We start from the raw sequence: 26,367 nt of genomic DNA on the forward strand, positions 1-26,367 counted from the left end.
GTAGTTATTGTTGCATGTTGTAACAATTTATCACTTTTTCGCATTTGAACATTAATTACATTATAGATCGATTAAATGTTAATTATAAGATGAAAATGTCCCTTGGGATATATAGATTTTCCATAAGAGTCAACTTAATTAGTAATCACCAATAGCATTTCGTCTGGTCTCTTCTTTAATTTTGTCTGGTGTGGACGTACACCATAGGCCGTAGCGCAGACGAGCATAACCTAGCTCGGTCTTTCCCGCCAAAACACCTCCACAATTTTACCGCCAAAATCCCTTTATGTCTATCAATTTTCCCCAAAACCCTACCCTCAACCTCAAACCCTCATTTTGTCCAACTGCTCTCGCTTCTCTCTCTGCGTCCCTCCAAACACCATGGACTTTGACTACAACCGCGACAAAGGTGTGTGTGTATGTGAGAGAGACTGCATCGAGTGGTTTCAAATTCTGGATCTGCCTTTAGATTCTGATCAAATTATCTTTTGCTGTTACTAATTATTTTTCAATTATAGATCTGGCGAAAGATTTTCTGTCAAACTTTGCTGATTCTAATGGTGAAGCCAAATACTTGAACATTCTGGTGAGTTCCTTTCATTTTCAGTCCATCGGTGTTTTTCAGTTGAAAAACTCCGCTTCCTATACGTTGTTTTAGTGAATATATTCATCCAAGAAATGTGCTTTTCTTTTTTGCCTCAATGGAACACTTGCTAATTGTTACAATTTCTGTTTTTACTTAGCAAGATGTTGCTAATCGTAAAATCAAAGCTATTGAGATTGAGCTCGAAGACTTGGCTGATGTAAGTTCCACTACCTCTGTAATAATCTTTGTTGTAGATTTTTGGACTTTACACTTTTTGTCTTTTCTTTTGAAGTACGTAGCTCTAAAAGTGTGCATTTCTCACTTCTCTTTCAGTACAAGGATTTGGATGAAGAGTTTCTTCGTAGAATCGCTGAGAACACTCGACGATATATTGAAATATTAGCAAGTGCCATTGATGAGCTCATGCCAGAGCCAACGGAGGCCATTCCAGACGATGATCATGATATTTTGATGACCCAGCGATCAGAGGAAGGAACTGAGAACACAGATGGTTCTGATCCAAAACAAAAGATGCCCCCTGAGATCAAGCGATTCTAGTAAGCAGCATAAAATTATCCTCAAGGATCTAACTTTATGGATTAATTTGCTATCTCTTTTCTCTGTATGTATAAATATCTGTTGTTCTCTCTCTCAACATTGTTAAGAGTACAAGTTTTGTTAATTGTATGCCATGAATTAGATGGCTTGTTTAGTTCATCTCGAAACAACATGATGATATGCATGATCATTATTTGTTTTAGTATACTAGGCAGTCAAGTTCCCAGGCGAAAACAGCTTGTCCTTTAACTTAAGCTTAAAGACAGCTCGTGGGTGGAAATTCAGAATGAGGTATACACCTAACTGTTTGTCTTTGTTGAATCCAGTGAAGTGTACGTCAAAGCATCTCCAAAAGGTCGGCCATTTACAATTCGGGAAGTCAAGGCTTCATATATTGGACAGCTTGTCAGGACATCTGGTATTGTGACACGCTGTTCAGATGTCAAGCCGCTGATGCAGGTGGCTGTATATACATGTGAAGAATGTGGTTTTGAAATCTATCAGGTATGAATTTTATTTAAGCTTGTCTGTTACTTGGTTTCTCAATATTTTGACATGCTAAATGCAACTGCGCCACAATGCTAACCTTAAATTGAGCCACGACAATGTTAATTAACACGTCAAAGCTACATTGTTTTAGATCTAATGCGCCTATCTTAATTCACTTGATGAACAGGAAGTAACTGCTAGAGTATTCATGCCTCTGTTTGAGTGCCCATCCAAACGCTGTGACGTAAATAAAGCAAAAGGGAACCTCATCCTTCAACTTAGGGCATCAAAGTTTTTGAAGTTTCAAGAGGTTTGTTTTTTGCATTAATGTTTGATCACAATGTCAAACCGGTAGCACAGTTGTTTTACATTCTTGAAATTGAATCAGGCCAAAATTCAAGAGTTGGCTGAACATGTCCCCAAAGGTCACATTCCCAGAACAATGACTGTGCATTTCAGAGGAGAACTTACAAGGAAGGTTGGTGATCTTTGCTGTTTTTTTCTTCTTCTAAAGTTGTATTTGAAAGGAGCTTGTCTAGACGTATGTCTCGGTGCAGTAAATGATAAGAACAGTGAACTGCTTTTTAGATTGAGTTAATCTGTGATATCAAATAATTACTACAAACCTAAAGCTCACTGTGAGCATCTTCTTATAGGGGCTCTCTAAAGCTTTTACTACCAACTTGAGTGTAACATGCTGCCGCTTTTCTAAAAATTGCAGGTATCTCCTGGTGATGTTGTGGAAATGTCAGGCATTTTTCTGCCTATGCCTTACACTGGATTTAGAGCTATGCGAGCTGGCTTAATTGCAGATACTTACTTGGAAGCGATGTCTGTTACCCACTTCAAGAAAAAATATGAAGAGTAAGCTATTGTTATTTTTCTCCTCTTCTACTGAACTTCTTCATCTTCTTGTTCTGCTAGTAGTCCTTTTCGAGATGAATTCTGTCTTGTACTAGCAACTGGAAAAGCTTAACTGTATGCAAATTGTATCAGATTTTTCTTGAAAGGATCAAAGTCTGCTTTTGGCACATTGAGGAGTCAAACTTTGATTCCAGATTCAGCTTAAATTCAAAATTTGAAATCTCTTGTAATTTAGCCTGTTTCTTTATTACTTTTTCTCTTTAAATGTTGTTGATATATTATGTTTGGAGTAGATTCAGACTACTTCAGATCAAATTTATCTCTTTTCTGGTTTCCTATTTAGAATGTTAGGGTACTAACTTGCTACACATAACCCCTTTCTCAGAAAGATACATTTACTTGTTCACTACTGAAATGGAAAATTAAAGTTTTTATACTTGCTAAATTTTTTTTAATAAGGAAGATATGATCAATATGTTTTGAATGCAGTTATGAACTTAGAGGAGATGAGGAAGAGCAGATTGCACGGTTAGCTGAGGATGGGGATATATATAACAAGTTGTCTCGTTCCTTGGCTCCAGAAATTTTTGGGCATGAGGATATTAAGAAAGCTCTTCTTCTTCTTCTAGTAGGTGCTCCTCATCGGAAGTTGAAGGATGGTATGAAGGTAACTGCCCCAGCCTGCCTAAATTGAAATTCATCTTCTGACTATCTCCTGAGATTAAGAAAATATGATAATCTTCTATGATAAAAAATCAGATCAGAGGAGATTTGCATATATGTTTGATGGGTGATCCTGGGGTAGCAAAAAGTCAGCTTCTCAAACACATAATCAATGTTGCACCAAGAGGTGTCTACACAACTGGTAAGGGAAGTAGTGGAGTTGGTCTAACTGCTGCTGTTCAGAAAGATCCAGTAACTAATGAGATGGTTCTTGAAGGCGGAGCACTGGTGAGAACAAATTACTTTATTTTCCTCACTGCATCTAGTTTTGTACAACATCATAGTATGAGCAATGTGCATTAGGAGTTCGGACTGTATCAGGTATCTTTCAGTGATGCAGTATCCTCACATAGTTGATCTCAAAATCATCTATTTCCTAAGTGTTCTGGGACAATGTTTCTTCTCAGGTATTGGCAGATATGGGTATATGTGCTATTGATGAATTCGACAAGATGGATGAGTCTGATAGAACAGCTATTCACGAAGTAATGGAGCAACAGACTGTTAGCATTGCAAAGGCTGGGATCACTACATCTCTGAATGCAAGGACTGCAGTGCTTGCTGCTGCTAATCCTGCCTGGTAAACATTTACTTTCCCCTAATTTGAAGTGTGACCTTCCCTGTATGTAAAACTATGCTAAATTTTGAACAGATGGTCATCCAATTTATTTTTGGTGGCAGCTGGCTGTGGTAATTCACAAACTTTAAAAACACTCACGATTCTTGTTCAAAATATTTTTAGGGGAAGATATGATATGAGAAGGACGCCAGCTGAAAATATTAATCTTCCTCCAGCTCTTCTATCAAGGTTTGATCTTTTATGGCTAATCTTAGATCGAGCAGATATGGATGCCGATCTTGAAATGGCTAGACACATTGTTTATGTGCATCAGAACAGAGAATCTCCTGCTCTCGGGTTCACTCCACTTGAACCATCTGTGCTTCGGTAAATACAAGAATACCTTTCTGCTGTTTTAACCTCTGAGAAAATCTCTCTTAACTAGTTATTAGTGAGACTTAGAATTGACTACATCCTTTTTTTTTTCAGGGCTTATATTTCAGCTGCTAGGAGGTTGTCTCCCTCTTGCCCAGAGGAGCTAGGGGATTATATTGCTGGTGCATATTCTAGTATTAGGCAAGAAGAAGCAAAATCCAACACTCCTCACTCTTATACAACGGTCAGAACACTGCTAAGCATCCTGAGGATATCAGCTGTAAGTTTCTGCATCAATTTCCAGAGTAAAGTATCTAATTGCATCATAGTAAGAGTTGGAACTATTTTTCTTTCTTCAACTCTCACTTGAAAATGGGAACTTTTACTGAATCAAGTGTGACAGTTGGCAAGTGCCAGGTGGAAGAAAAAGAGGGATGAAGCTTTCTTGTTCTCCCTAGGCTAAAAAGCAGAAATTGGGGCTAGCTATCAGTAGGACAATATGGGTCCTTGAAAATATAAGGCTTTACTTTCCAAGACAATTCTGGACCTACCTGTCCTGATCGTAGGTTCTACAAACTCAAGTGGTGATAATAAGTTGTAAATATAGTTTGGTCTCCTTATAATTATAAGGTCAAATAGACAATGATAATGAGGAATTAATCAAATGAATTTCATAACATCACCTCCTCTTTAATTGCTGCCTTTTACACTTTGTTGATGACATTTTACTTTGTTAAAATAGGCACTAGCTAGACTACGTTTCTCAGAAAAAGTTGCTCAAAGTGATGTGGATGAGGCGCTTCGGCTAATGCAGATGTCGAAGTTCTCCTTGTATTCAGAAGATAGGCAAAAATCTGGTCTGGATGCAATATCTGACATTTATTCAATTTTGCGTGATGAGGCTGCTAGGATGAACAGGCTGGAACTAAGCTACTCCCAGGCTCTGAACTGGATTTCCAGAAAGGTTAGTTTGTGGGTAATTTATGCAGATCAGGCTGGAAGCACTACCCTTGTTGGTAGCTTGATATATACTTGGATCTAATGTACATGTTACATTTCACACATGCACATATCTGATGATATAGCTGAATAAAAAAAATGGTGGATAATTGTGATTAAAACGGAGAAAAGAACATGATCTGTTAAGCTTTTAAAAATTGTTTGTGCTATGATTTCTCAATGAAGTGGTGGTACCACTGCATTGACTTTCATACTTTTGGGAAGGAAGCATGCAGAATGATAAATACGGTGCCTTTGTTAGAACATTCTTTGCTATTTGCAAAAGTTTTGCTTGGTGCAAATTCAAAGTATGCTAGTTTATCTTATTGCTGCTGAACTTCCCTCCAGCCACTGTCATTCCCCCATACAAAAGAGAAGGAAAGAACATATCAGATTAAATAGCTCAATCTGGCAAGTGCTATAGTACCAGTATATTCCCAGAATTATTCACAGTGAGTCCTCTTATGGTGAACAAAGAGATTGACGTAGCTTCTTTTACTTTTACTCAGGTCCGCACATGTTTTTAACCAACTGAATCAGTTTTCAACTGATCAGTTTTACTGCATGTACTGGCAATTAGCTAAAGATTAGTTGGGATGTATGTCTAGCTTTATCAATACTTTTGAGGCTACCTCACTTCATTCTTTGTTTTTTCCTTTGACTTTGTTTTAATCTGTTTGCTTTGAATTGGTGACAATCTTCTTTAGGCATGGCAATGATGTTTTGCTATGGGTTTTCTCACCTCTGATATGATGATTATCTTGGAACAGGGATACACTGAAGCTCAACTAAAGGAATGTTTGGAAGAATATGCAGCCTTAAATGTGTGGCAGATTCACCCCGATAGCTTTAATATCAGATTCATTGATGCATGATAGGCAATGGAAACATATCTAGATGCATGATAGGCAATGGAAATATGTACTGATGCATGATTGGCAATGGAACAGTGTGAAACCAGTACTTAATTCACGGTGTCTTCCCTGCTATTAGGTTAACCATTTCTTGTTTGTAAGGAATTTGCTAGTGTATTATTTTCTAAGAAGTTTCTATGCCCCTCAGTGTACCTTGGTCATGACAATGTAGAGCAAATTCTTCCTGTTAACAGAAACATTGTTAGCAGAAGAAAAACTTGGCACGATCAATTTTACTCTTCTAAAGGACTTAAACGTAGATCTTGTTCAAGATGCAAACTAAAATTATCTTGTGACATAGTGAAATCATTTAATTGGTAGCAAAATTCTACGAACTTCTCAAGTCAGCGATTTGCATTGTTTCAGACTTGAGAAATGCTGCAACATTATAATGTGAATGTATATAAGTATATTGATGTTTTTGCTTAAAATAATTCAGTTCTCAATATTGTTTTTATCATAAATGACCACCAGAAATTAAACATATTAAAGTAAACAGGAAAATTCTAAAATTACATTGAGAAACGTTATCTCAAAGAATTTATGTCTCTGTGAATTAATATTGAATTAGCTAAAAAATAAACACATTCAATGAAAATTATCTTTTGCTAAAAAAGGCAAATGACCTATAAATAAGCCATGCAAATTAATTGAACTTAAGGCAAAAATATAAGTGGAAAAACTTTTAATTTGCCTTATAATTACAAATTGGATGAAATGCCCAAATATAGCGGAATATAAATAATTTTATTAAAAAAGAGAACAAAATATTTAAATAATTTATATCATCAATCTAAACTAGTTTGAAATTAAAGTATAATTGATTGAATTAGTATAATTTTAGAGCAGAGTTTAACTATTCAATAGACTGCTTCTTAAAAAATCGACAAATACGATTTGATTTTTAGATAAAAGGGAAGTTTATATAAGGAGACTTTCGGAATAAAAAGAATTATAGAAGTGCAATGAAAATAATAGCACTCTCAAATTGGTCTGATAGCTACCAATATAATTTTTTTTTTGTGATAACTCTGCAGTTAATCTAATAGGAGTTGTACTTTTATTTTGTGCATTCTAATAAAATATGAAAGTCCAATTTAAAAAAAAAAAAAAATTAAAATAAAGAAAAGGAAAAGACAAGGTTTTAACTTTTTACCAACAAAGTAGGGGAATTGCGGCGTCAAACGGAATTGCGTTTTTTCCAAATTTTGGATTGGCCATATCGCCAGAATTCATAGTACCACTGTATTGTCTTTTCTATTTTCCTTAAAAAACATTTCTCCTTCGTTGTCCCCAAAAAAGAGCTAACTTTCCATTTCCTTTGGAAACAGTTTCTGTGATTTGGAGGCTGAGGGCGAACATCTGCATCTGAATTTACCGCAAAGTAAGTGCACTGTTTAAATCCGAACCCCTTTTAGCTCGTCAGTTTCTTGCCTATAAAATCATCAGCTCTTCTGGGGATAAGCTTGCTCTATTTTTCTTAGGTCAATCATAACAAACTACTTCTTTCTTTTACTTTGACAAATTTGGTCTCTAAATTGCACAAACTTTGCTGCATGTTTTCTGTTTTTTTTTTTTTTTTTTTTTTGTGATAAAAAATTTAAACTAGGGGAGGAAAAGAGATGCTAATCTAATATTAGTTCCTATTAATTTTTTTCATTTGAAAATTTCTGACTAAGAAAATCCAGCTTACTGTGCTTTGGGTTTTTAGGCTGATTTATTATTTGTCTTTAGAGGATTCTTGATATTATATATGACTAGTTATGCAGCTCATCTTTAATCTAGCTAGAGAATTGCATGTTAATTTTTTAATAAAAAGTGTGAGATTTAGAGAATATTCGGAGAACCCTAATTTGCCTTAAAAGGCAAATTATTGATCATAACTGGAATGAAATGGGTCAACTAGAGCGGAATTGAAATAGCGGATTCATACACGTTATTTTTGATCTAGTTAGAGAATTTCTTGTTAGTTTACAAATAAGTGTGAGATTTAGAGAATCTCGAGAGAACCCTAATTTGCCTTAAAAAACAATTATTGTATCGCAATTGGAATGGAATGGGTCAACTAGAGCGGAATCGATATAGAGGATTCATACACGTCATTTTTAATCTAGTTAGAGAATTGCTTGTTAACTTACAAATAAGTATGAGATTTAGGGAATCTCTAGAGAGCCCGAAATTGCCTTAAAAGACAAATTATTGATCGTAATTGGAATGAAATGAGTCAGCTAGAGTGAAATGGAAATAGAGGATTCGTAGAGTCAATCACAACTAGCCTCGGATTATGACATTGCTTAGTCATTAATAACATGATTGGCTGAATGTTGTGTTGTTTCTGTAGTTTAATTTTTTTCTTTTTTCTTGCGTCCTATTCATTATCTTGTTAGAGAATTTTGATACCAAATTTGTGTGAGGGATCTTTTGTAGCTTATGGTTTGAGTAATTTTCACTTATTGGGTTTAACAGGGGACTTTGAATATTTCTAGAAAACATCAAACGGTTTCTTAGTTTATTACTTGTTCAAAGAATGAATCTTTATGGCCCTGTTCAAGAAAAGATATAAATATTTATGGTTTAATAACTTAAAAAGTATTTAACTTCCTCCTGCATAAACTTTGCTGAGGTTTATTAAATTCGTATATGTTAATGTTTGCAAAGTTTTTGGTAGTTAATGGTTAAGCCAAATAACCATAGATTATGATCCTGAGGCGGATACAATGAGGGATTTATTGTGGATCTGCTATCTGTCCAGAGCTGTGTGGGATGTATGAAAAGGAGAAAATGGAAGGACGTAAAATGAAGATGTCATGTCCATCTTCTTTATATCTGCAAGGGGTTAATGACTAATGAGTGGATTATAATCCCATGCCCTCCTCTAGGGCAATTTTATCTTGTCAATCATTCCGACGCATTAATTCTACCAAAATTGTCTGCTTTCCTGCTTTGTTCAGTCCGATAAAGGTTTCAGAGCAAGCCTAACTTTTTTTTGGCTCCCAGTATCTGTGCCTTTTGAAGCTTAAACAAGAACAATGCTAATGATCTTCTAACAATGGAAAAGCTTGGTTTCACAAAGAAATTAGTACCTTTTGATGGATCCATAGTGTGTGACAGGCACATTCAAGCTTGCCATATTAGCTCAGGGAAGAGATCATGCTCTCATAGTAAGTACTAATGATGCTAAAGGAAGAGGAGAATTACAATTAAAATGATGACCTCCAACACCAGCGGTGATTAAATTTATGGAATACAATAGTTGCACCATTCTGGTATATCAGTTATAAACCCTGACTTTCTAGCGAGTAAATTATTCCTCAGCTGCTGTAGGTTAAGTAACTGAATTCGTGCTTTCCCACCATTAGATAACAAACAATATAAGTCAAAGGGAAAAAATAAGAGGAAAAAATTGTGATTAAGCTTTAAATTAGACTAATAGGAAATACATATCACATCAATACTTTTGCACTTCAAAAATAGTGTATCATTAAGCTCAAATTATCAGATAATGATAAGGTTGTCCATATCGTCCATTAGCTGGTTGGTTTGGGTGAATTGTATGTATCAAGCAATTTTTGACCTGCCACACAGGCCATTAATTGTTCTGTTTTTACTGTGATCTATTTCTACCAAGTTGCTGGCCCTTTTTTTGGGAACAATTCCTACCAAGTTACTGACTTCTTTGGCAAGATGTCTTCCGGGGACTAAGGATGTAAGAGAAGAGGTAAAGCTCGAGGTTGTATGCATGATTGATTCATAATTACGCTCTATTTGATGTCAGTTTGATTTTGAATCTTTGGAAATTCTCTATCCATCTATGCTGAGGACATGTGGGTATGCTTAGCAACCTGCTTTTATGTGCTTTATAAAGCTTTGCACTTTCCTCTCCCATTCCGATGTGGGATTCGCCTAAGGTGTTATGTGCACCCCTTTTTCTGAAGTTTGCCAGCTTAGAAGCTTGCCAATCTTTCTCTTGGACCCGCCGTCATCGGCCCGCCCTCCGTCGTGGGCATCATATAACTTGCAAATTCTCTTTTAATAATTAAAAAGAACAGTTACAAGCAAGAAACAGGTGCTTGAAGTGTATTGCATATTATCCAGATTTTTCTTGCCTTTTGTGTCCAATGTGGATTGAATTTGGAGTGATTTTTTCCATTGAAGAGTGAACCAATTAACTCTTTCCTTGTTTGTTTGGTGGAAAATTGTGTGTTATTGAGTTGCCGGTACTCAATTAGGATGATGTAGGCATACCTGTTCTTCAGTGTCTACTGCACTGGGAGAAAGATGGAGAGCCCTCCTCCCCCTAACCTATAAAGAGTTCTTATGTGGTTAAGAAATTGCAAGCTAGTCCTATGCAGTATGGAACTACCCGTGTTAAGTTATTCTACTAATCAAAATGAAAACACACCAGTTCCTGTTAAGGAAATATCATGTGTAACTAACAATACAAAAAAATCATGTGTAACTCTAAAACGTTATTTCCTATTCAGTTGATGTAACGTGCTTTGTGCACCTCTCCTCGTTCCTGCCCCCCTCCCCCCCTCCTGTTTCCATTCATTGAATGATAAAATTTTGGAATTCATGCATTAACTTGTTCGCAACATATTCTCCTACGTTGTTGGTTGAAGTCTCATACAAATCCTAGAGTTCTTTCAGGTTAATTTTTTCTACTCCCCTAAAATAGGTGTGAAATTGCTAAAGATTTTTTTCTAGTTGGTTTGCCACTATCCTGATTTCATTATTTTTCTTGCTGCTAGTGTGCAAATGTGTTAATTCTGTAGTGTGATACTTGTGATTAGAGATGTAAACATTAGTCTTATAATAACTTCCATGCAGCTGTAACGTGAAGGTGAAATGAAAAAGAAAGGGGGGGGGGGGTCTTGTTATTGTTTCATATATTTGTTGCATGATAATAACATGTTTGGAAGAATCACATTTAAGTGCTTCTTTGACCTTGTATAGCGACCTTTGTACGCCCCTGTTTCGTGGTGGTTAGAATATGTTTCTTGAAGTGTTTATGAGAACTTCTGCAATTACTTCCAAGAAAATTGATTGAATTTGCTTTCTAATTTCAGTTCATGAGATTGTAGAGTCGTGAATCTTGCTCTTTGAAGAGGAATACACAGAGTGGACAATTTATTCGCTAACAAAGGATGGATTCAGGGAAGTGTACATCTAGAAATGGCGCTACATTATCAAGTATGGCACCTACAAGTTTCCTGAATAGGGTATACACAAAATCTCAATTTGAAGAAGAATCGAGATTTGCTGAACATACCCCAATGAAGGATGTAAATATTGACCTTAGAGAAGTTTATTTTCTGATTATGCATTTTTTGTCATCTGGGCCATGCCGAAAAACGCTTGGGATACTCCGTGATGAACTTTTGGAATATGAGCTTCTACCTAGGAGATATCATACTTGGTATTCAAGAAAAGATGTACCCAGTGGAGATGACGATGACAATGGTGTTTCTTTCCCTCTAAATTATGAAGATCTGGTGCTAAGGTGTGCCTCGTAAAAATATTTTTATGTGTTTGTACACGAGATGTGATCTAGGGAATAGTTGCTTCAAATTGAATTCTCCCTGGATACATTTGTTCAATTCTTTTATGAATTTATTTCAAATATATGATAAATGAATTGTGGTAAAGAATTTCAACCTATTCTGATTAAGTCCTATAGATTTTAAACTTTCTTTTTACAAATCAATTATGAGCTACTTTTCTATTATACTATATATTGCTTTCGCAGTAGATCTTTTGCTTATATAGATATGAATTCTTCATACTTAGTGACGCTTTCAAAATGATTATAATGTTGCGTGCTGGGTCCTTAGGAAAGTTGACCTGGTTAACATGCCACTCTCCATCTATTTCTGCTTATTTTCTTGCAAAGGTAAATAATTTTATTATAAGTAGGGGAAAACCCCGTATATTATCCATCTGTTTCTGCTAAAACAGTTAATTCACATTCCTGATCTTTTGTCATTTAAACCTTTAGTTTGCTGATGATAGGTATCCTCATGTTGAAAAGGATCACTTAGTAAAGTTGCTTAAACAACTGCTGCTGAGTTTGGGTCCTCCATTGCAATGTGGTGGGGGAGATGCCCCGGGTGCTGCTGATGTCCCCACGCTACTTGGATCTGGGCCTTTTTCTCTTTTGGCTTGTAAGTAATTTTATGATGGTTTAAGATCTAATAAATATTCTTTTGTAAAACGACCTACACATGTCTCAATTTTCTCTTTTTCACTATCTTTTTTTTTGGTTTAAACAACTCCTTTCATCCTTAATTAATTTCTCTACTCTCCTTTCGGGCATGTGCCGTGTATATGTCCACCTTTCTGAAATATAAACCTCTTCCCTGCACTATCCAACATTTCTTCAGATTCTTGTCACTGGATAGTGAACCTATATACTAACTGGAGTCCAAGCATATTACAAGATTAACTTTATCTCTCTACTCTTGGACTGACATACACTATCACTATTCACTTCAACTATAGCTTCGGTACTCGTTTTGGCCAACAGAGGATAAGCCAGAAGAAGAATACCACAATTTACTGAGTAGAATTTTGGGGATTGTATTGCATTTGAATTTGTGTGTTTCTTTGGCTTTATAAGGTTTCTCACTCTAAAGCAGCTTATAGGTGCTTTCTTCCTATAAAAAAAATTCTTTTGGCAAGTATTCTGCATCTTTGATTGTGAACGATGTACTATCATCAATTTGTTTTGGTGAGCTAAGTTATCCAGGAAAGCTTTCCAAACTACTATATCTTCAAAAACTAGCTTTATTATTTGCACTATCTTATTGTACATTGTTCCTCTCCCTTTTCTGCTCTCTCTCTTAAGTAGCATGATATTTATGTTCTGTTGGCAGTCTAGGTTTTTCTGTTTATATAAGTTTTAATATGTGATGGACAGGTGAGAGAAACGGAGTAAATAAGCAGGCTCAATCCCTTCCTTCATACCTCCGTTGGCCACACATGCAGGCTAATCAGGTGCATGGTCTAAGTTTGAGAGAGATTGGAGGTGGTTTCCCAAAACATCACCGTGCTCCATCTATTCGTCTTGCAAGTTATGCTATTGCAAAGCCGTCAACTATGGTTCAGAAGATGCAAACCATAAAGAAACTAAGGGGACATAGGGATGCTGTTTATTGTGGTATGAGTTTTAAACTTTCTAGTTTGCTTCTGCATCTAGACACTTGAAAGTTTTTTCTCAAATGGGTTTTCATTCTGGGCACGTCATAAAACACACAACTTCGTCTGCTATACATGATATTCCAGAAATTGAATGCTACTAGTAGTTTTAAAGATAGCTGCTGTTTTTCTATTGTAGAGACATTTAGCAGTCTTTAAGGCTTATCATATTAGAGATATAATGGATTGTCAGTCAAAATGACATGCGAACCTTCAACTCAATTTCTCTGCCTTTTTTCTGTATCGTCTAGCAATATTTGACCGCTCAGGAAGATATGTGATTACTGGATCTGATGATCGCCTTGTCAAGATTTGGTCAATGGAAACTGGATTTTGCCTGGCTAGTTGCCGAGGACATGAAGTAAGTTCACGGAAGTTTCAACTTCAGTTCTTCCTTATGAAATGCGTTTTTGCCTTTTTCCACTTATTTGCTTGTCATTCTATTAGGGTGACATCACTGATTTGGCTGTCAGTTCAAACAATGCTTTAGTGGCGTCTGCATCAAATGACTACAGCATTCGAGTTGTAAGATTCTCCTCCCACTTGACAGACATCTTCTTGCTTTCTTTGAAGAGTAATAATTTTGGGCAAGAAGATCTTCTGTTGAAGAGTGAGCGGCTTATCTACTTTCTCTGTACTTCAGTGGCGTTTGCCAGATGGGTTACCTATTTCAGTTTTGCGTGGACACACTGGAGCTGTCACTGCTATCGCATTTACTCCAAGGCCTAGCTCTGTGTATCAGCTTCTATCGTAAGCCACCTCTAAGACTTGATCCTTATTGTTGCTCCTTCTCTTTGAAGGGGCATGATGCATCATTATGCGTAAGAGATCTAGCCCTATTTGATTAAACCAAACAGATTAACTGTGACTTATGGAAATAACAAATTTGCAAATTTCTGAATTTGGAAATTGTTGGAGTATCTTTTTTTTTCTGAGACACGAGGGCCGCATGGGTGATTGTGGTCTTGTATCTTTCTATTTTTACAACTAATATTTCAACTTAAAAATGATGCATCAATCTCACCATTTTTATCTCCTTTTGCTAGTTTTTTTAGTCAAACAATTAGTGACAATGCATCTGTAAAATTTATTATAGCAAATTGTTTGATACGAAACACATACTGACTTGAAGTAGAAAAAGTAAAAAGAATAGCACATTGTTGAAGAGAGAAGTTATACATCCTTAAACTGACATAAACGGCTTCATTTCTTTCTCTTCACTGGCTCCAATTTTTCACACCCAAAGGTTTAAAAAAAAGCTATAGCTCACTGGTTTTCCAGATTTTGGCATTTGATTTCTCTGATATATCAATTATATACGGCATTGCACACTGTCTAGATGGTTTCAACAACCAAATTGATATGTTAAAAGTTTCTATAGCTTCATCCTAATCATCATCAGAATTAGAATACTACTTCTTAACTGAAGTCGATTCATCACCTAGTGATTAGCCTCCTTACCTTCTAGAAAATCATTCCTCATGTTTTTTTTTTTTTTTTTGATAAGGTAAGATTTATTGTCTAAGCTTTGGTGAATAGAGTTACCTGGTACTTGTACTGGTAGGAGGTAGTAGGTACCCGTTAGAATAGTCGAGGTGCGTGCAAGCTGGCACGGACACCATCATTATGAGAAAAATAATCTTTTCAAACGTTCTTCTGTGAAACCTCTGCATTGGATCAAATTGGCTATCTATTTTATAATGGAGGGAGTAATACGATGGAAGAAACTAACATGATAGCAGAAGAAATGGAAGGAATATTTGTGGACTAATCCATCACTGCAATTAAGTAGGGCTGAGTGCCTACAGTAAGCTAGTAAGATTAAGATTCAAACTTATTGTTCTTTTTTTGATTAGTTTTAATTCTTTCGTTGTTTGTCCTAGTTTTAAGAGATTTTACGAAGTTCAAATTTTAATGATGTGATGGGAAATCCCACTTTTTAGGCCTGCACAAAAAGTACTTCTACATAATCTTGTAACAAAGCTTGACTCTACAAATTCATCTGGTCATCAACAATAACTCATGAAAAAACATCAACGATAACTGGAATATCAAAATAACTCAAAGAATTCACAGAATAAATATGTTCCACTAATTAATTCAAAAGAGTATTCTACTCCCTCAGATGCGCTCCTATTTCTCTCTTGCCATATTGTCCACGTAAGCTCTAAAGGAGCTACTTTACCTTTACTTATCAAAAAGGCTCAAAAGGATCGCATGCTCTCCTTGTCCTTCTCTCCCTTCTCTTATTCCATCCCATAAGCACCTCTCATGCGCATCCCCAGTTCCAATCTGAACATGCTCCGCACCAAGGTCCTGTATTCGTTGCTTTATTTCCTCTTTTATCCATATGGCATTGTATATTCATAAATACAGAGACTTATCTGGAGGTCTCAGTTGATCTCAGACAGCCCTCAAATATACACAAATTGTGTTTTTGTCTGTACTGCAACTCTATACTAAGCTGTTTGGTTCTCATAATGTAGGAATTTTTACATCACAATATGTTGTTTTAAGAAACTCTTGAACATATATGTCTAGCTGTATGCCAGGTAGTGCATGTTTTTGTATTTATGTTAAAGCAACAGATAAAATGTAGTTTTTCTTATTATTTATTTTTAAATTCCTCTATAAAAATTCCTTCTCAAAAATTCCTCTATAAAACTTCCTTTGAGTTAGCGGACTACGGAAAGCATTAGATGGAGGATATGGGAGCCTTAGACTAAACACACAAGAAAACTAGTAAACATTTTACACTAGGCTATACAATCGACAGAGAAATCACTTTAATCTGTATTCATGTCTATTAAAGTTTCTTGTTAAGTAGCATGGGGTTTAGGATGACTTACTTAATGGATGTGTGAGTTACTTCTCTTGTGTTTTTGTTTCCTATCGGTAGGTCATCAGATGACGGAACTTGTCGCATTTGGGATGCTAGGTATTCCCAGTGTGTTCCACGCGTTTACTCGCCGAGGCCAAAGGATAACGTTTCTGGTTAGCTGAGAACACGTTATTTGTCTGATAATGTTTAGTGTTGGTTAGCAAGCTTGTTAATGGATTTTTGTTTTATGCAGTGAAGAGCAGTGCTACCGCAATAACCAACATTCAGTCCTCAAGTAATACATCACATAACCATCAAATTTTGTGTTGTGCATACAATGCCAATGGAACTGTCTTTGTCACTGGCAGCTCTGATACTTTAGCGAGGGTATGCACAAGCATAAAATGTTATGCTCTACTATAACCCTGTCAAATCTCCATTATTAAGATAAACAGGGATACGAGAAATTTTCGTTATTAGTCAATAAGCTCTTAGTGTAATTTACCTTTTCTTTTGATAAGGTAATATTTTATTAATCTCTTAGTATAGTTTACCTGACAGATATAATAGATCTTCTGAGCTTTCTTTATCAAAGTCCTCTAATTAATGTCTGACCTAAGGAGTATTATTTAACCTATTTATGGCAAAACCCATGTTTGAGTGGTTGTTACCCGGCAATATGAAACTTTCGGTAACACTTAAACATGGAGTTTACCGTGTGAAGTATGCAAGAAATGTTAAGAATGTGAACGATGTGAAAGTTTTTGGTGTACTCAAGACTTATTTTCGTTGTTTTTTCTATTACTGGGATGATGATATTGTATGGATTCACAAAAATGATTCATCGTCAGGTCTGGAGTGCTTGTAAATTCTCCCCAGATCGCCCCGAGGAACTAAATCATGAAATAGATACATTATCTGGTCATGAAAATGATGTCAACTATGTACAGTTCAGGTTGGTGCAGCCATGTTGTCTCCCTTATAAACGTCATCACTATCTTACTTGCAATTCTTTTATGCAGTGGCTGTGCAGTTGCTTCACGATCTTCAACTTCTGATTCATTTGTGGAGGACTGCATTCCAAAATTTAGGAACTCTTGGTTTGTGAATGTCTTTTTCCACTGTTCAAATGATCTCATTATGTTCCTAATATCCTTTTTATCAGCTATAGTTAACTCGTGGTTAAACATAAAATAGAGTTTGGTCTGTCAAATTGACTGATGGGAGAAGTTGCATTAATTTGTGTAATTCTATTTGTTAAAACTCAATTATTCAGGTTTAGCCATGACAACATAGTCACTTGTTCTCGGGATGGAAGTGCAATTATTTGGACCACAAAACCACGCAAGTCATCCCATGTGAGTTCTTGGCTGCATCAATTTGATTTCTTTCGTGGAATAAGTTGAGATAATTGGTGTTCAACTTCTAGATTTCTCGTGGATTTATTTATGAGAAATAAGAGAAAGAATACAGGCCTAAAATTATGCATGTATTCTTTTATAGGCATACTACAGAATGTATGCAGTACTTAACCCGATGTGTGGGACTAATACACACACCATTACATTTGTAAATTGGGACTAAGTCTAACTGCCCTAGTGTATCGTCATTGTGTACATATTTCTCTGTGCTGGTGCTTTCTGACTATTAATGTTCTAATCCTTTCAGGGAAAACTTGGACGTTCTTGGGGTAAGGCATATCATCTTAAAGTTCCTCCCCCGCCAATGCCACCACAGCCTCCTCGAGGAGGGCCACGACAGAGATTTCGCCCTACTCCTCGTGGTGTTAACATGATAGTATGGAGCCTGGATAATCGCTTTGTACTGGCTGCTATAATGGGTATCTTATCTTAATTGCATATTCAGTTCAAAAGTTTCGCATTGGAACATACTTTTATTTCATCAAAGCTTATGTTGCTCGGACTCGGGTGCGGGTATCGATACGGGTGCGGACCTACAAATTGGATTCTTGATCACATAAAGTTTAGGATTGGGGGGTATGCATTCGAGTGCGGATACGGGTGCTGGGATACGGTAAATAAATGTAACATATAAAGTATATACTTCGATTAGTTAAAGTTATTGAACTAAAACTAATAACAATTAATTCTTTATAGACACCTAATATTTTATTCATAAGATATCTCGCATAATAGAAAAACATAATATAACTATGTTTATATATTTGACATAAACCCAAATATCAAACCAACTACCCAATCAATTTATACTTCTCGGTCATGGAATGTAGTCAAAGTACCCGAGGTAAGTAAATCTGGTGTGGATCCACACCTTTCGTGTCGACACAGGTGCGGCAAGGGTTTTGAAGAGTCCGAACAACATAGAATTCAAAACTATTTTAAATATGATTATGGGATGAAAATTTCATTTCTTTCCTATTAAAGTTTGGTGTTTGTGAAGTGAAGCATCTAGTTGTTGACCCGTTATACCATATACAAAGTTGATTCTTAACAGGCATGAATGCACATTCACAAGCTTGTTAGTAGGAGTATGTCGTGACACTAACGAGCAATGCATGTTGATAATGAGTAAATAGATGACTTTTTTAATGTTATAATGGACCCAAATCATATCAGGAATTCAGAATGATATTGACAGGTATACTGGAGCTATGGATACTTTATTACTTTCCGTTGGTTACTGATTTATTGTCGCCTTTAATAATTCAATCTTGCTCTACTGCTGTAGAGCACCCACCAATTTTTGCCCTTGTTTCACACACGTTATCAGACATCTAGTTCTAGAAAGTATGGAGTAGATACTGTGTAACGTTCAACTTCATGTTAAATCTTTATTTCTGGTTTGCATACAGGGATGTCTGTTGGAATAGGTAATAGCTAGTTGAAATTTTTTGGTTGACAAATGTTTTATTGAAGTTGCATTTGAGGTATTTTCAAGATTTTAAACATTGCAAACCGATATCAAGTTGATACTATTATAGGACATGTTGGTGCCTGGCATGGGCTTAAGTTTACACCCATCAGAGTAATGCAGGCAAATGAAGCTTATGGAAAAAAATGCTGGGATAGGAACTTATTTCTTTCAGCAAGTAGATAAATGTGTGAGCTGAGAATAATCGAGGTGCATTATGGAGGATAATTCCTCATGGTCTTTTAAGTATAGCACGGTACAAACACGTCTGCAAAGTAATAGAATGACTTCCTAGTAAATTTGTCATGATTAAAAGAGCTGCGAACTATGTCTCTTAAGAGTTCTCTGAGAGTCGTGTCCGGTCATATCCGACATGGGCTTTGTGCTATATGTGTGCAACTAGTGATGTAAATAAGAACTGAGTAGTGATGTAGAATCTTTGCTAGATGATGTGTTAGAAGGGTTACTGATGTGAGAGCGGAAATATCTTGTAAATGTTCAAGCACATTTTGTGCTACATATATAATACTTACCCTTTCTCAAAACAACTAGGCAACCCCTTAGAAACTGGACTCTTAGAAGTGCGGCTCTTTGCCTAAGCACCTGCAAGGATAGCAAAACAAAATTGATACTTATTCGTCGAGAGTCAAATTTAAACTTCGTAGAATATGAAATCATGGTCATCTTGGTTCCTGTTAGAAAGAAAAACACCTCCACTTGGGTTGTTGATTCATATTATGCTCTTATTTCAAAGCAGAAGATTTCTTGTGCTTGAATTTGTAATTTTCGATCCTCATAAGGTGAACTTATGCAGATTGCCGAATTTGCGTTTGGAATGCTATTGATGGTAGCTTGGTGCACTCCTTGACTGGTCACACACAGTCTGTAAGTTATTTTTGACTATGATTAGGCTGATATTTCTGAATTCTGCTTAGGTTTTTATTACATTTTCCTGTGTCATCTTGGGTATACATTTTTGAGAAACTTTCACTTTAGCTCCATGTAGCAGCATGTGTTCACTGGTTACTTTTTTCTCAGCTTGCGTCCACCATTTTCTAATTTCTTGGTTGGGTAGTGTAGAAGAGTCATGCAATTCTTAATGGCGGTTTATTTCACTTTCTTGGTTGTAATAAACTTTAAATAATTATGTTGTTCGCCCAACTCTGGAACGAATTCCTGATACCGTTCCTCAACCCCTACGCCCCACCCACACCCATTATAAAAGCTCTATCTGGTGTAATTAACGCTAACTGTTTGCCTCTTGTAGACTTATGTTCTGGATGTTCATCCTTTCAACCCCAGAATCGCAATGAGTGCTGGTTATGATGGGAAAACCATCCTGTGGGATGTAGGTTTCTGGTTCTTGTGTTTGATTGTATTACATCCTTTTACACAAGTAGCTCATTTGTTGAACTCTTGCTATATCTATTTCCAGATATGGGAGGGGATCCCCATCCGCACATATGATATAGGACGCTTTAAGTTGGTTGATGGAAAGTTTTCACAGTAAGTATTTTAAAGAGGAGCTCGTAATTTTTCCTGCATCTCTGATATTTGACTTGTAAAGTTTCTTTGCCTATATATATGGTGATTCCTTCATGTGCTACTAATTTTAGACATCATGAGAGTTTTCTGCTTTTGGGCCATAAAAGAACGCCAATCCTATCCTGACTTCAGAATTAATAACTCATTCAGTTCCATTTCAGATTAGATTTGCTAACTTGTGCAAATGCTCTTTGCTTTATTTTAAATGCAAAGTTACTGATTGTGTGGAGATCTGCTGTTTCTTTGTGAAAAGGGATGGAACATCAATTGTTCTTTCTGATGATGTTGGACAAATATATTTATTAAATACAGGCCAAGGCGAGTCTCAAAAGGACGCTAAATATGATCAGGTATATGAGGCGTTCTTTTTCATTCTCATCATAGTTTTAAGCATTTAACAGTTACTGTATGTTATCGTGAGGCTGTAACTTTTCAACAGTTCTTCCTTGGGGATTACCGACCCCTCATCCAGGATGCGCAGGGGAACGTTCTTGATCAGGTACCTTTAGTTTTGACATACTAGTTCACTCCTTCGATTCCTGAATTATGACCTATTTTTCTTTTTTGTCCTTTGACAAATTTCTTTCCTTAATGTTATTCTTTTCTCCACCCATCCCATTAGAACTAATATTACTTGACATTACTTAGAACTTAGCTGGCGTTTGGACATAAGAATTGTAAAATTTCAAAAAAAAGTGACAAAGTTTTTCAAGTGAAAATGGTATTTGAAAATTAGAGTTGTGTTTGGACATGAATATAATTTTGGGTTGGTTTTGAAGTTTTGTGAGTGATCTAAGTGAAAATTTTGAAAAACAACTTTTTGGAGTTTTTCAAATTTTCGAAAAATTCCAAAATTCATCCTCAAGTGAAAATTGGAAATTTTATGGCCAAACATTGATTTCGGAAAAAGTGAATTTTTTTCGAAAAAAGTGAAAAAATTCTTATGGCCAAACGGGTTCTTAGTATGAAACCTTTTTAAATGACTAATCCAAGTTTGGACATTGGAAACTATTATTTTATACACTCTGTATTTAGATCCATTTAATTATCTTTCCAAACAATTTACAATTAATCTCTGTAGTCAATGTGGGCCATGTTTATAGTGACGAAGTGAGTAAAAGGTTTATAGTTTTACCATTTTTAAGTTCTGCCGTTTGATTTTACTACTTAATAGTTTTGGTGTAACTTTATATATATATATATATATATATATAAAATTTGTCAGCTGAACCCTATATTACTTGACATTACTTAAAACTTGGTATGAAATCTTTTTAAATGACTAATCCAAGTTTGGACATTGGAAACTACAGTATTATTTTATACACTCTGTATTTAAATCCATTTAATTATCTTTCCAAACAATTTAGAATTAATCTCTGTAGTCAATGTGGGTCATGTTTATAGTGACGAATTGATTAAAAGGTTTGTTGTTTTACCATATTTAAGTTCTGCCATTTGATTTTACTACTTGGAGTTTTGGTGTAACTTATCTGAGTAATACATGCAATGATCTAATCTGTCAGCTGAACCCTACAGCTGTTGCATCTTGTATAAGTTTGCTAAGTTTCCTGAAGTATTAACAGCAGGCATTTGTTCACCTGTTGCAGGAGACACAGCTAGCTCCATATCGGAGGAACATGCAAGATCTTCTTTGTGACGCAAGTAGATATTAATTGCTTTCATCATTCGATCTCATTTTTGTTAGTTTCAAGATGATGGTAATGAATGCCTTTTTGTTTTGTTTTTCCAAACATGAAATAATTGGAATACTAGGTATGCTTCCATATCCTGAACCATACCAGAGTATGTACCAGCGACGCCGCTTGGGAGCTCTGGGTACTGAGTGGCGTCCTCCTTCAGTTAAATTTTCTGTAGGCACAGACGCTAATTTGAGCCTAGGGTACCATGTTTTGCCCGTGGCTGACTTGGACATAATAGCTGAACCTCTGCCAGAGTTTATCGATACCCTTTTCTGGGAGCCAGATAATGATATTCTTAATGATGAGACTGATTCAGAATACAATATGAATGAAGAGGTTTCTACTGAAGGAGAACATGAATGTGTAAGAGACAGCTCTTCTAGCGCTTCAGTGTGTAGTGAAGAAGAGAAGATGAGACGGAGTCATAAAGATAGCCTGCGCAGATCAAAAAGGAAAAAATCTGTATCAGAAGTAAGCGCTGACTTTCACAAACACAAACAGAATACCTATTTATTTACCCTGGCTGAGCAACATTTGCATCTTTTTTCAGGTGGAAGTCACATCATCTGGAAGACGTCTTAGGAAGAAAGTTAAGGATGACGATGTTGGCACTTCATCTAGAAGTCTTAGAACTAGGAAATCAAAAAATGGGCGAAAAGCTACCACTAAAAGGAAGTCAACTAAACTAAAGTCATTAAGACCTCAGCGAGGAGCTGCACATCCTGCTATTGTCCGTTATCATTCTGACAGCTCTTCAGATGAAGAAGATGAAGGTAGCTCTGAGGATGATTCATTGGAAACTGAGTCACCAGAATGTTGGTCAAGTGATCAGAGCATTGAATCTGATGACAAGCTGCCGAGCAAACAACAGAACTATTCAACAGGTGGATCTGCGGATGTACCTCCTAAATCTGCTGAACCTCAAACAAACGGTGAGAACAAAAGGAGATTAGTCCTGAAATTGAAAATTCGTGATGCTAAGAAGCTTGAGTTATCAAAAGACACTGCAACTCAGTGTGGTGACCAAGCTGATAAGTCACGTTCTTCTCAAGCTAGTGAAGAGATAATTGAAGATAATCTGGTTAACCTTAGATTAAAGGAGCCAGGATCATACTCTGCAGATGAAATTGGCATGGAACTGTCTGAGAAATACAATAAAACTGGTATTATGGTTAATGACAAGGAACACAAAGGTGTTCTGGGTGAGCATGCCAATTTTTCTGCCAGTGTAGATATCCAAAGTCTGGCCGATAATTTAATGACTGAGGCTCAAACAAATCGGGGACAGCTTGAAGCTAGCAGATCGACTGCTGGAAATGGTCCACGAGATGCAGCATGTTCCTCAGGAGGTGGTAAAAGTTCATTATTTCAGTTGTCATCGTCACCTAGTCATCAGCCACAGCAAATAGGCATCGGTCCAGGATCAAACAAGCTGACTACCACCAACGACAATCCTGAAGTAAACCCAAAACCTAGAGTGAAGACAACCATAATAAAGATAAAAGCAAAGAAAGTTTCCAGGGATTCTCAAGCTCATTGTGAATTTAATCGTCCTACAGATGCTTATTGTGGAGATGAATCAACATCTAAAATCTTTTCCCATTTGGAACAAAACCAAGTTCCGGAAGTGCCAGAAACAGACAATGGCCCTGATAGATTCGGTCAGAAATTGCATTGGGGTGTACTGACGGACGATACTGTTGACAGAAGCAAGTCTCATGGATCTAGAAGGCGCTTACTTCGCAGTCATGATATTAGTGGAAGTACTTCCGATGCTTGTATTGATCATGATGAATCAGGTTCTGAATTCCCTCATGCCGCTACTGATGCAGCACGTAGAAAGAGATCCTTAAGATTTACTGCAATGTCAAGAGATACAGCATTCAGGAAAGATGACGTAAAGATAAGAGAGAACCATGTAGCTGTAGGTTCATCAAGAAATGCAGAAAAGCTGACCAAGAAGGCTACGTGTTTTCTGCCATTAGGAAGGACTTCAGCTAATGTGTCCAACCGGTCATCTACAGACAATAAAGAGCATTCTTCCAGGGCGGAAAATGTTTTCTCAGCTGGAATGAGCTTGAATAAGGCAGTAAAAAAAATGAATTGGCTGCTATTGTCAGAGCATGAAGAGGGTTACCGCTACATTCCTCAGATAGGCGATGAAGTAGTATACTTCCGACAGGTGCATTACATAATTTCTATTGGTTAATCGTAGCCCCTTCTTTCCTGTTTTTCCCATTTTGGGTTTTTTATGATAATGTCACTTGGTATTCCTTGAATTCAGGGGCATCAAGAATATATAGAATATAGCGATTCATCGGAGCCTGGTCCTTGGACAAAGAATGCAGCTGTATTCCGAGCTGTGGAATTTTGTTTGGTTGAGAATCTTAATTACGCAACTCTTCCTGGCTCTGGTGAGAGTTGCTGTAAAGTTACACTTCAGTTCATAGATAGCACTTCCCCCGTCTTTGGACAGAAGTTTAAGATAAAACTGTCTGAACTAGTTAACTTCCCTGACTTCATTATTGAGAGATCTCGGTATGAGACTGCAATGGAGAGAAATTGGTCATACAGAGACAAATGTCTTGTTTGGTGGAGGGATGAGAGTGATCAAGGTGGTAGGTGGTGGGAAGGTCGGGTAGTTTCTGTAAAAGCCAAATCTGACCAGTTTCCTGACAGTCCATGGGAAAGATGCGGTATCCTATACAAAGACGAATCAGAACCCCATCCTCATAGTCCTTGGGAACTACATGATATAGATAGTTCATGGGAGCAACCTCATATTGACTTGGAAAGCAAAAACAGAGTTTTGTCTTCTATCACCGAGCTACTGCATTCAGCAAGCAGAAATCAGGTTTTAATCTTTTCAATTGTCTATGCCTTGAAGTAATAACTGAACTTTGTAGTTCATAGCATCAGAGCTGACCCTGTTGTGTGCATGTTACAGGATTTCTTTGGGATTCTAAAATTGAAACAAGTTGCTGGGAAACTGGATTTTGTGAATAGGTACTCTTTTTACATTGTTTGTGTTGCTTTGCAGAAGTTGAAGAATTTCAATAAGAAACCCTATATCATCCTCAGAACAATCCCCCCCCCCCCCCCACCCCCCAAAAAAAAAAACCCCGGACACACACAAAAAAAGGAGTAAAACTAGCCTCTTTTGATCCTCTTTCGATACTATATTCTCATTTAACTTTGCAGGGGTGTCTATGTTCTTTCTTTTTTCTTTTTCTTTTTGGGGGGGGGGGGGGGGGGAGTTTTGCTATAATTGTTTTTTCAATCTTTGGACATATGTTTGTTGCACGGTTGCTTGGCATACACAATTAATGGACCCAATGCGATAAATGATTCCTCTTTGCAGGTTCCCTGTTCCTCTATCACCTGATATAATCCAGTTAAGGTTAGAGAACAACTATTATAGAAGCTTGGAAGCAATGAAGCATGATTTCTCTGTGATGCTAGCAAATGGTGAGGCTTACTTTGCCAAAAATAGAGAGCTTTCAGTGAAAATGAAGCGTCTTTCAGATTGGTTTAGTGAGACATTGTCAGATTTGTGAGGTCATGCTTTCCCGTAGCTTGTTATTTTTCCTCCCTTCATCCAACTGCCCGGAGATCCAATTTTGTGGATAGGATCTTCTGTACCTACACTCGAGAAATGTTGGCCTAGAGTGTTCTGTTGTATGATTAAGGTTTTAACGGAGTTGCTTTAACATGATAGTATATGGTGGGTTTGGAGTACAATTTTCACAAGTACAATATGGACATTCTTTAATTTGCTACCTGACCAGAGCTTGATGTAGTTATGTTTCTTCTTGAGAATGTCACAGTAACCAAACTTTCTTACGTTTAGATATAGTCTGTTGTTGTTCCGATTCGAATGTACGAACTTCATATGGGAAATTGAATGTAAGTAGTCAACTTTCTTCTATATATAAGCAACTAGTCCGTTCAGCAAATTGTCTATAAAATAGATATGCTTTAATGGTTTAACTTTTAAGGCAATGTTGTTATTTTATCCGAGTAAAACCCTATATCATATTATTAAAATCTAAGATCACTTGCGAAAACACTTGTAAAATTTAAGTTACCCACTTCGATCCATGTATTATGAATTTTCCTATCATGTTACTGGCTATTCATAA

At 36.5% G+C, this 26,367-nt stretch overlaps 2 protein-coding genes across 5 annotated transcripts; both read left to right on the forward strand.

Annotated features, from left to right (window-relative positions):
• The first annotated feature begins 256 nt into the window (after positions 1 to 256).
• On the forward strand, positions 257 to 6,326 carry LOC104093897 (DNA replication licensing factor MCM7). Its single transcript, XM_009599723.4, has 16 exons — positions 257 to 409; positions 519 to 586; positions 744 to 803; positions 920 to 1,143; positions 1,471 to 1,648; positions 1,821 to 1,943; positions 2,022 to 2,111; positions 2,355 to 2,497; positions 2,987 to 3,164; positions 3,257 to 3,448; positions 3,628 to 3,800; positions 3,963 to 4,166; positions 4,269 to 4,434; positions 4,897 to 5,118; positions 5,924 to 6,018; positions 6,079 to 6,326. Exons 1-16 carry the CDS (start codon positions 382 to 384, stop codon positions 6,086 to 6,088), a joined length of 2,154 nt encoding a protein of 717 aa, XP_009598018.1. The 5' UTR covers positions 257 to 381; the 3' UTR covers positions 6,089 to 6,326.
• Positions 6,327 to 7,279: 953 nt separating this feature from the next.
• On the forward strand, positions 7,280 to 26,181 carry LOC104093898 (uncharacterized). 4 transcript variants are annotated; one of them, XM_009599726.4, is made up of 24 exons: positions 7,280 to 7,551; positions 11,137 to 11,570; positions 12,080 to 12,231; positions 12,987 to 13,226; positions 13,516 to 13,625; positions 13,712 to 13,789; positions 13,908 to 14,014; positions 16,164 to 16,258; positions 16,339 to 16,472; positions 16,937 to 17,040; positions 17,108 to 17,185; positions 17,362 to 17,443; positions 17,754 to 17,925; positions 19,792 to 19,862; positions 20,245 to 20,325; positions 20,413 to 20,483; positions 20,776 to 20,872; positions 20,962 to 21,021; positions 22,133 to 22,187; positions 22,299 to 22,696; positions 22,776 to 24,407; positions 24,510 to 25,079; positions 25,173 to 25,231; positions 25,587 to 26,181. In XM_009599726.4, the coding sequence occupies exons 2-24, from the start codon at positions 11,215 to 11,217 to the stop codon at positions 25,780 to 25,782; spliced, it is 4,998 nt and encodes a 1,665-aa protein (XP_009598021.1). In that variant the 5' UTR covers positions 7,280 to 7,551; positions 11,137 to 11,214; the 3' UTR covers positions 25,783 to 26,181. The 4 variants fall into 4 exon arrangements, with proteins under 4 accessions (XP_009598021.1, XP_009598019.1, XP_009598022.1 ...); XM_009599724.4 differs by having other exon boundaries at positions 7,280 to 7,451; XM_009599727.4 differs by lacking the exon at positions 7,280 to 7,551 and adding an exon at positions 9,640 to 9,785.
• Positions 26,182 to 26,367: the final 186 nt, after the last annotated feature.

The sequence above is a fragment of the Nicotiana tomentosiformis genome, chromosome 1 (genome assembly GCF_000390325.3).
Source record: "Nicotiana tomentosiformis chromosome 1, ASM39032v3, whole genome shotgun sequence".
In the NCBI taxonomy this organism is placed as follows: Eukaryota; Viridiplantae; Streptophyta; class Magnoliopsida; order Solanales; family Solanaceae; genus Nicotiana; species Nicotiana tomentosiformis.

Excerpts from the sequence above, each read along its gene's own strand:
- LOC104093897 (XM_009599723.4), top strand. The coding sequence starts at position 382 with ATGGACTTTGACTACAACCGCGACAAAG. Across the intron at positions 3,165-3,256 it reads AGTTGAAGGATGGTATGAAG|ATCAGAGGAGATTTGCATAT; the intron begins GTAACTGCCCCA and ends ATAAAAAATCAG. Across the intron at positions 4,435-4,896 it reads GCATCCTGAGGATATCAGCT|GCACTAGCTAGACTACGTTT; the intron begins GTAAGTTTCTGC and ends TTGTTAAAATAG.
- LOC104093898 (XM_009599726.4), top strand. The coding sequence starts at position 11,215 with ATGGATTCAGGGAAGTGTACATCTAGAAATGGCGCTACATTATCAAGT. Across the intron at positions 11,571-12,079 it reads TATGAAGATCTGGTGCTAAG|GTATCCTCATGTTGAAAAGG; the intron begins GTGTGCCTCGTA and ends TGCTGATGATAG. Across the intron at positions 24,408-24,509 it reads AAGTAGTATACTTCCGACAG|GGGCATCAAGAATATATAGA; the intron begins GTGCATTACATA and ends CCTTGAATTCAG.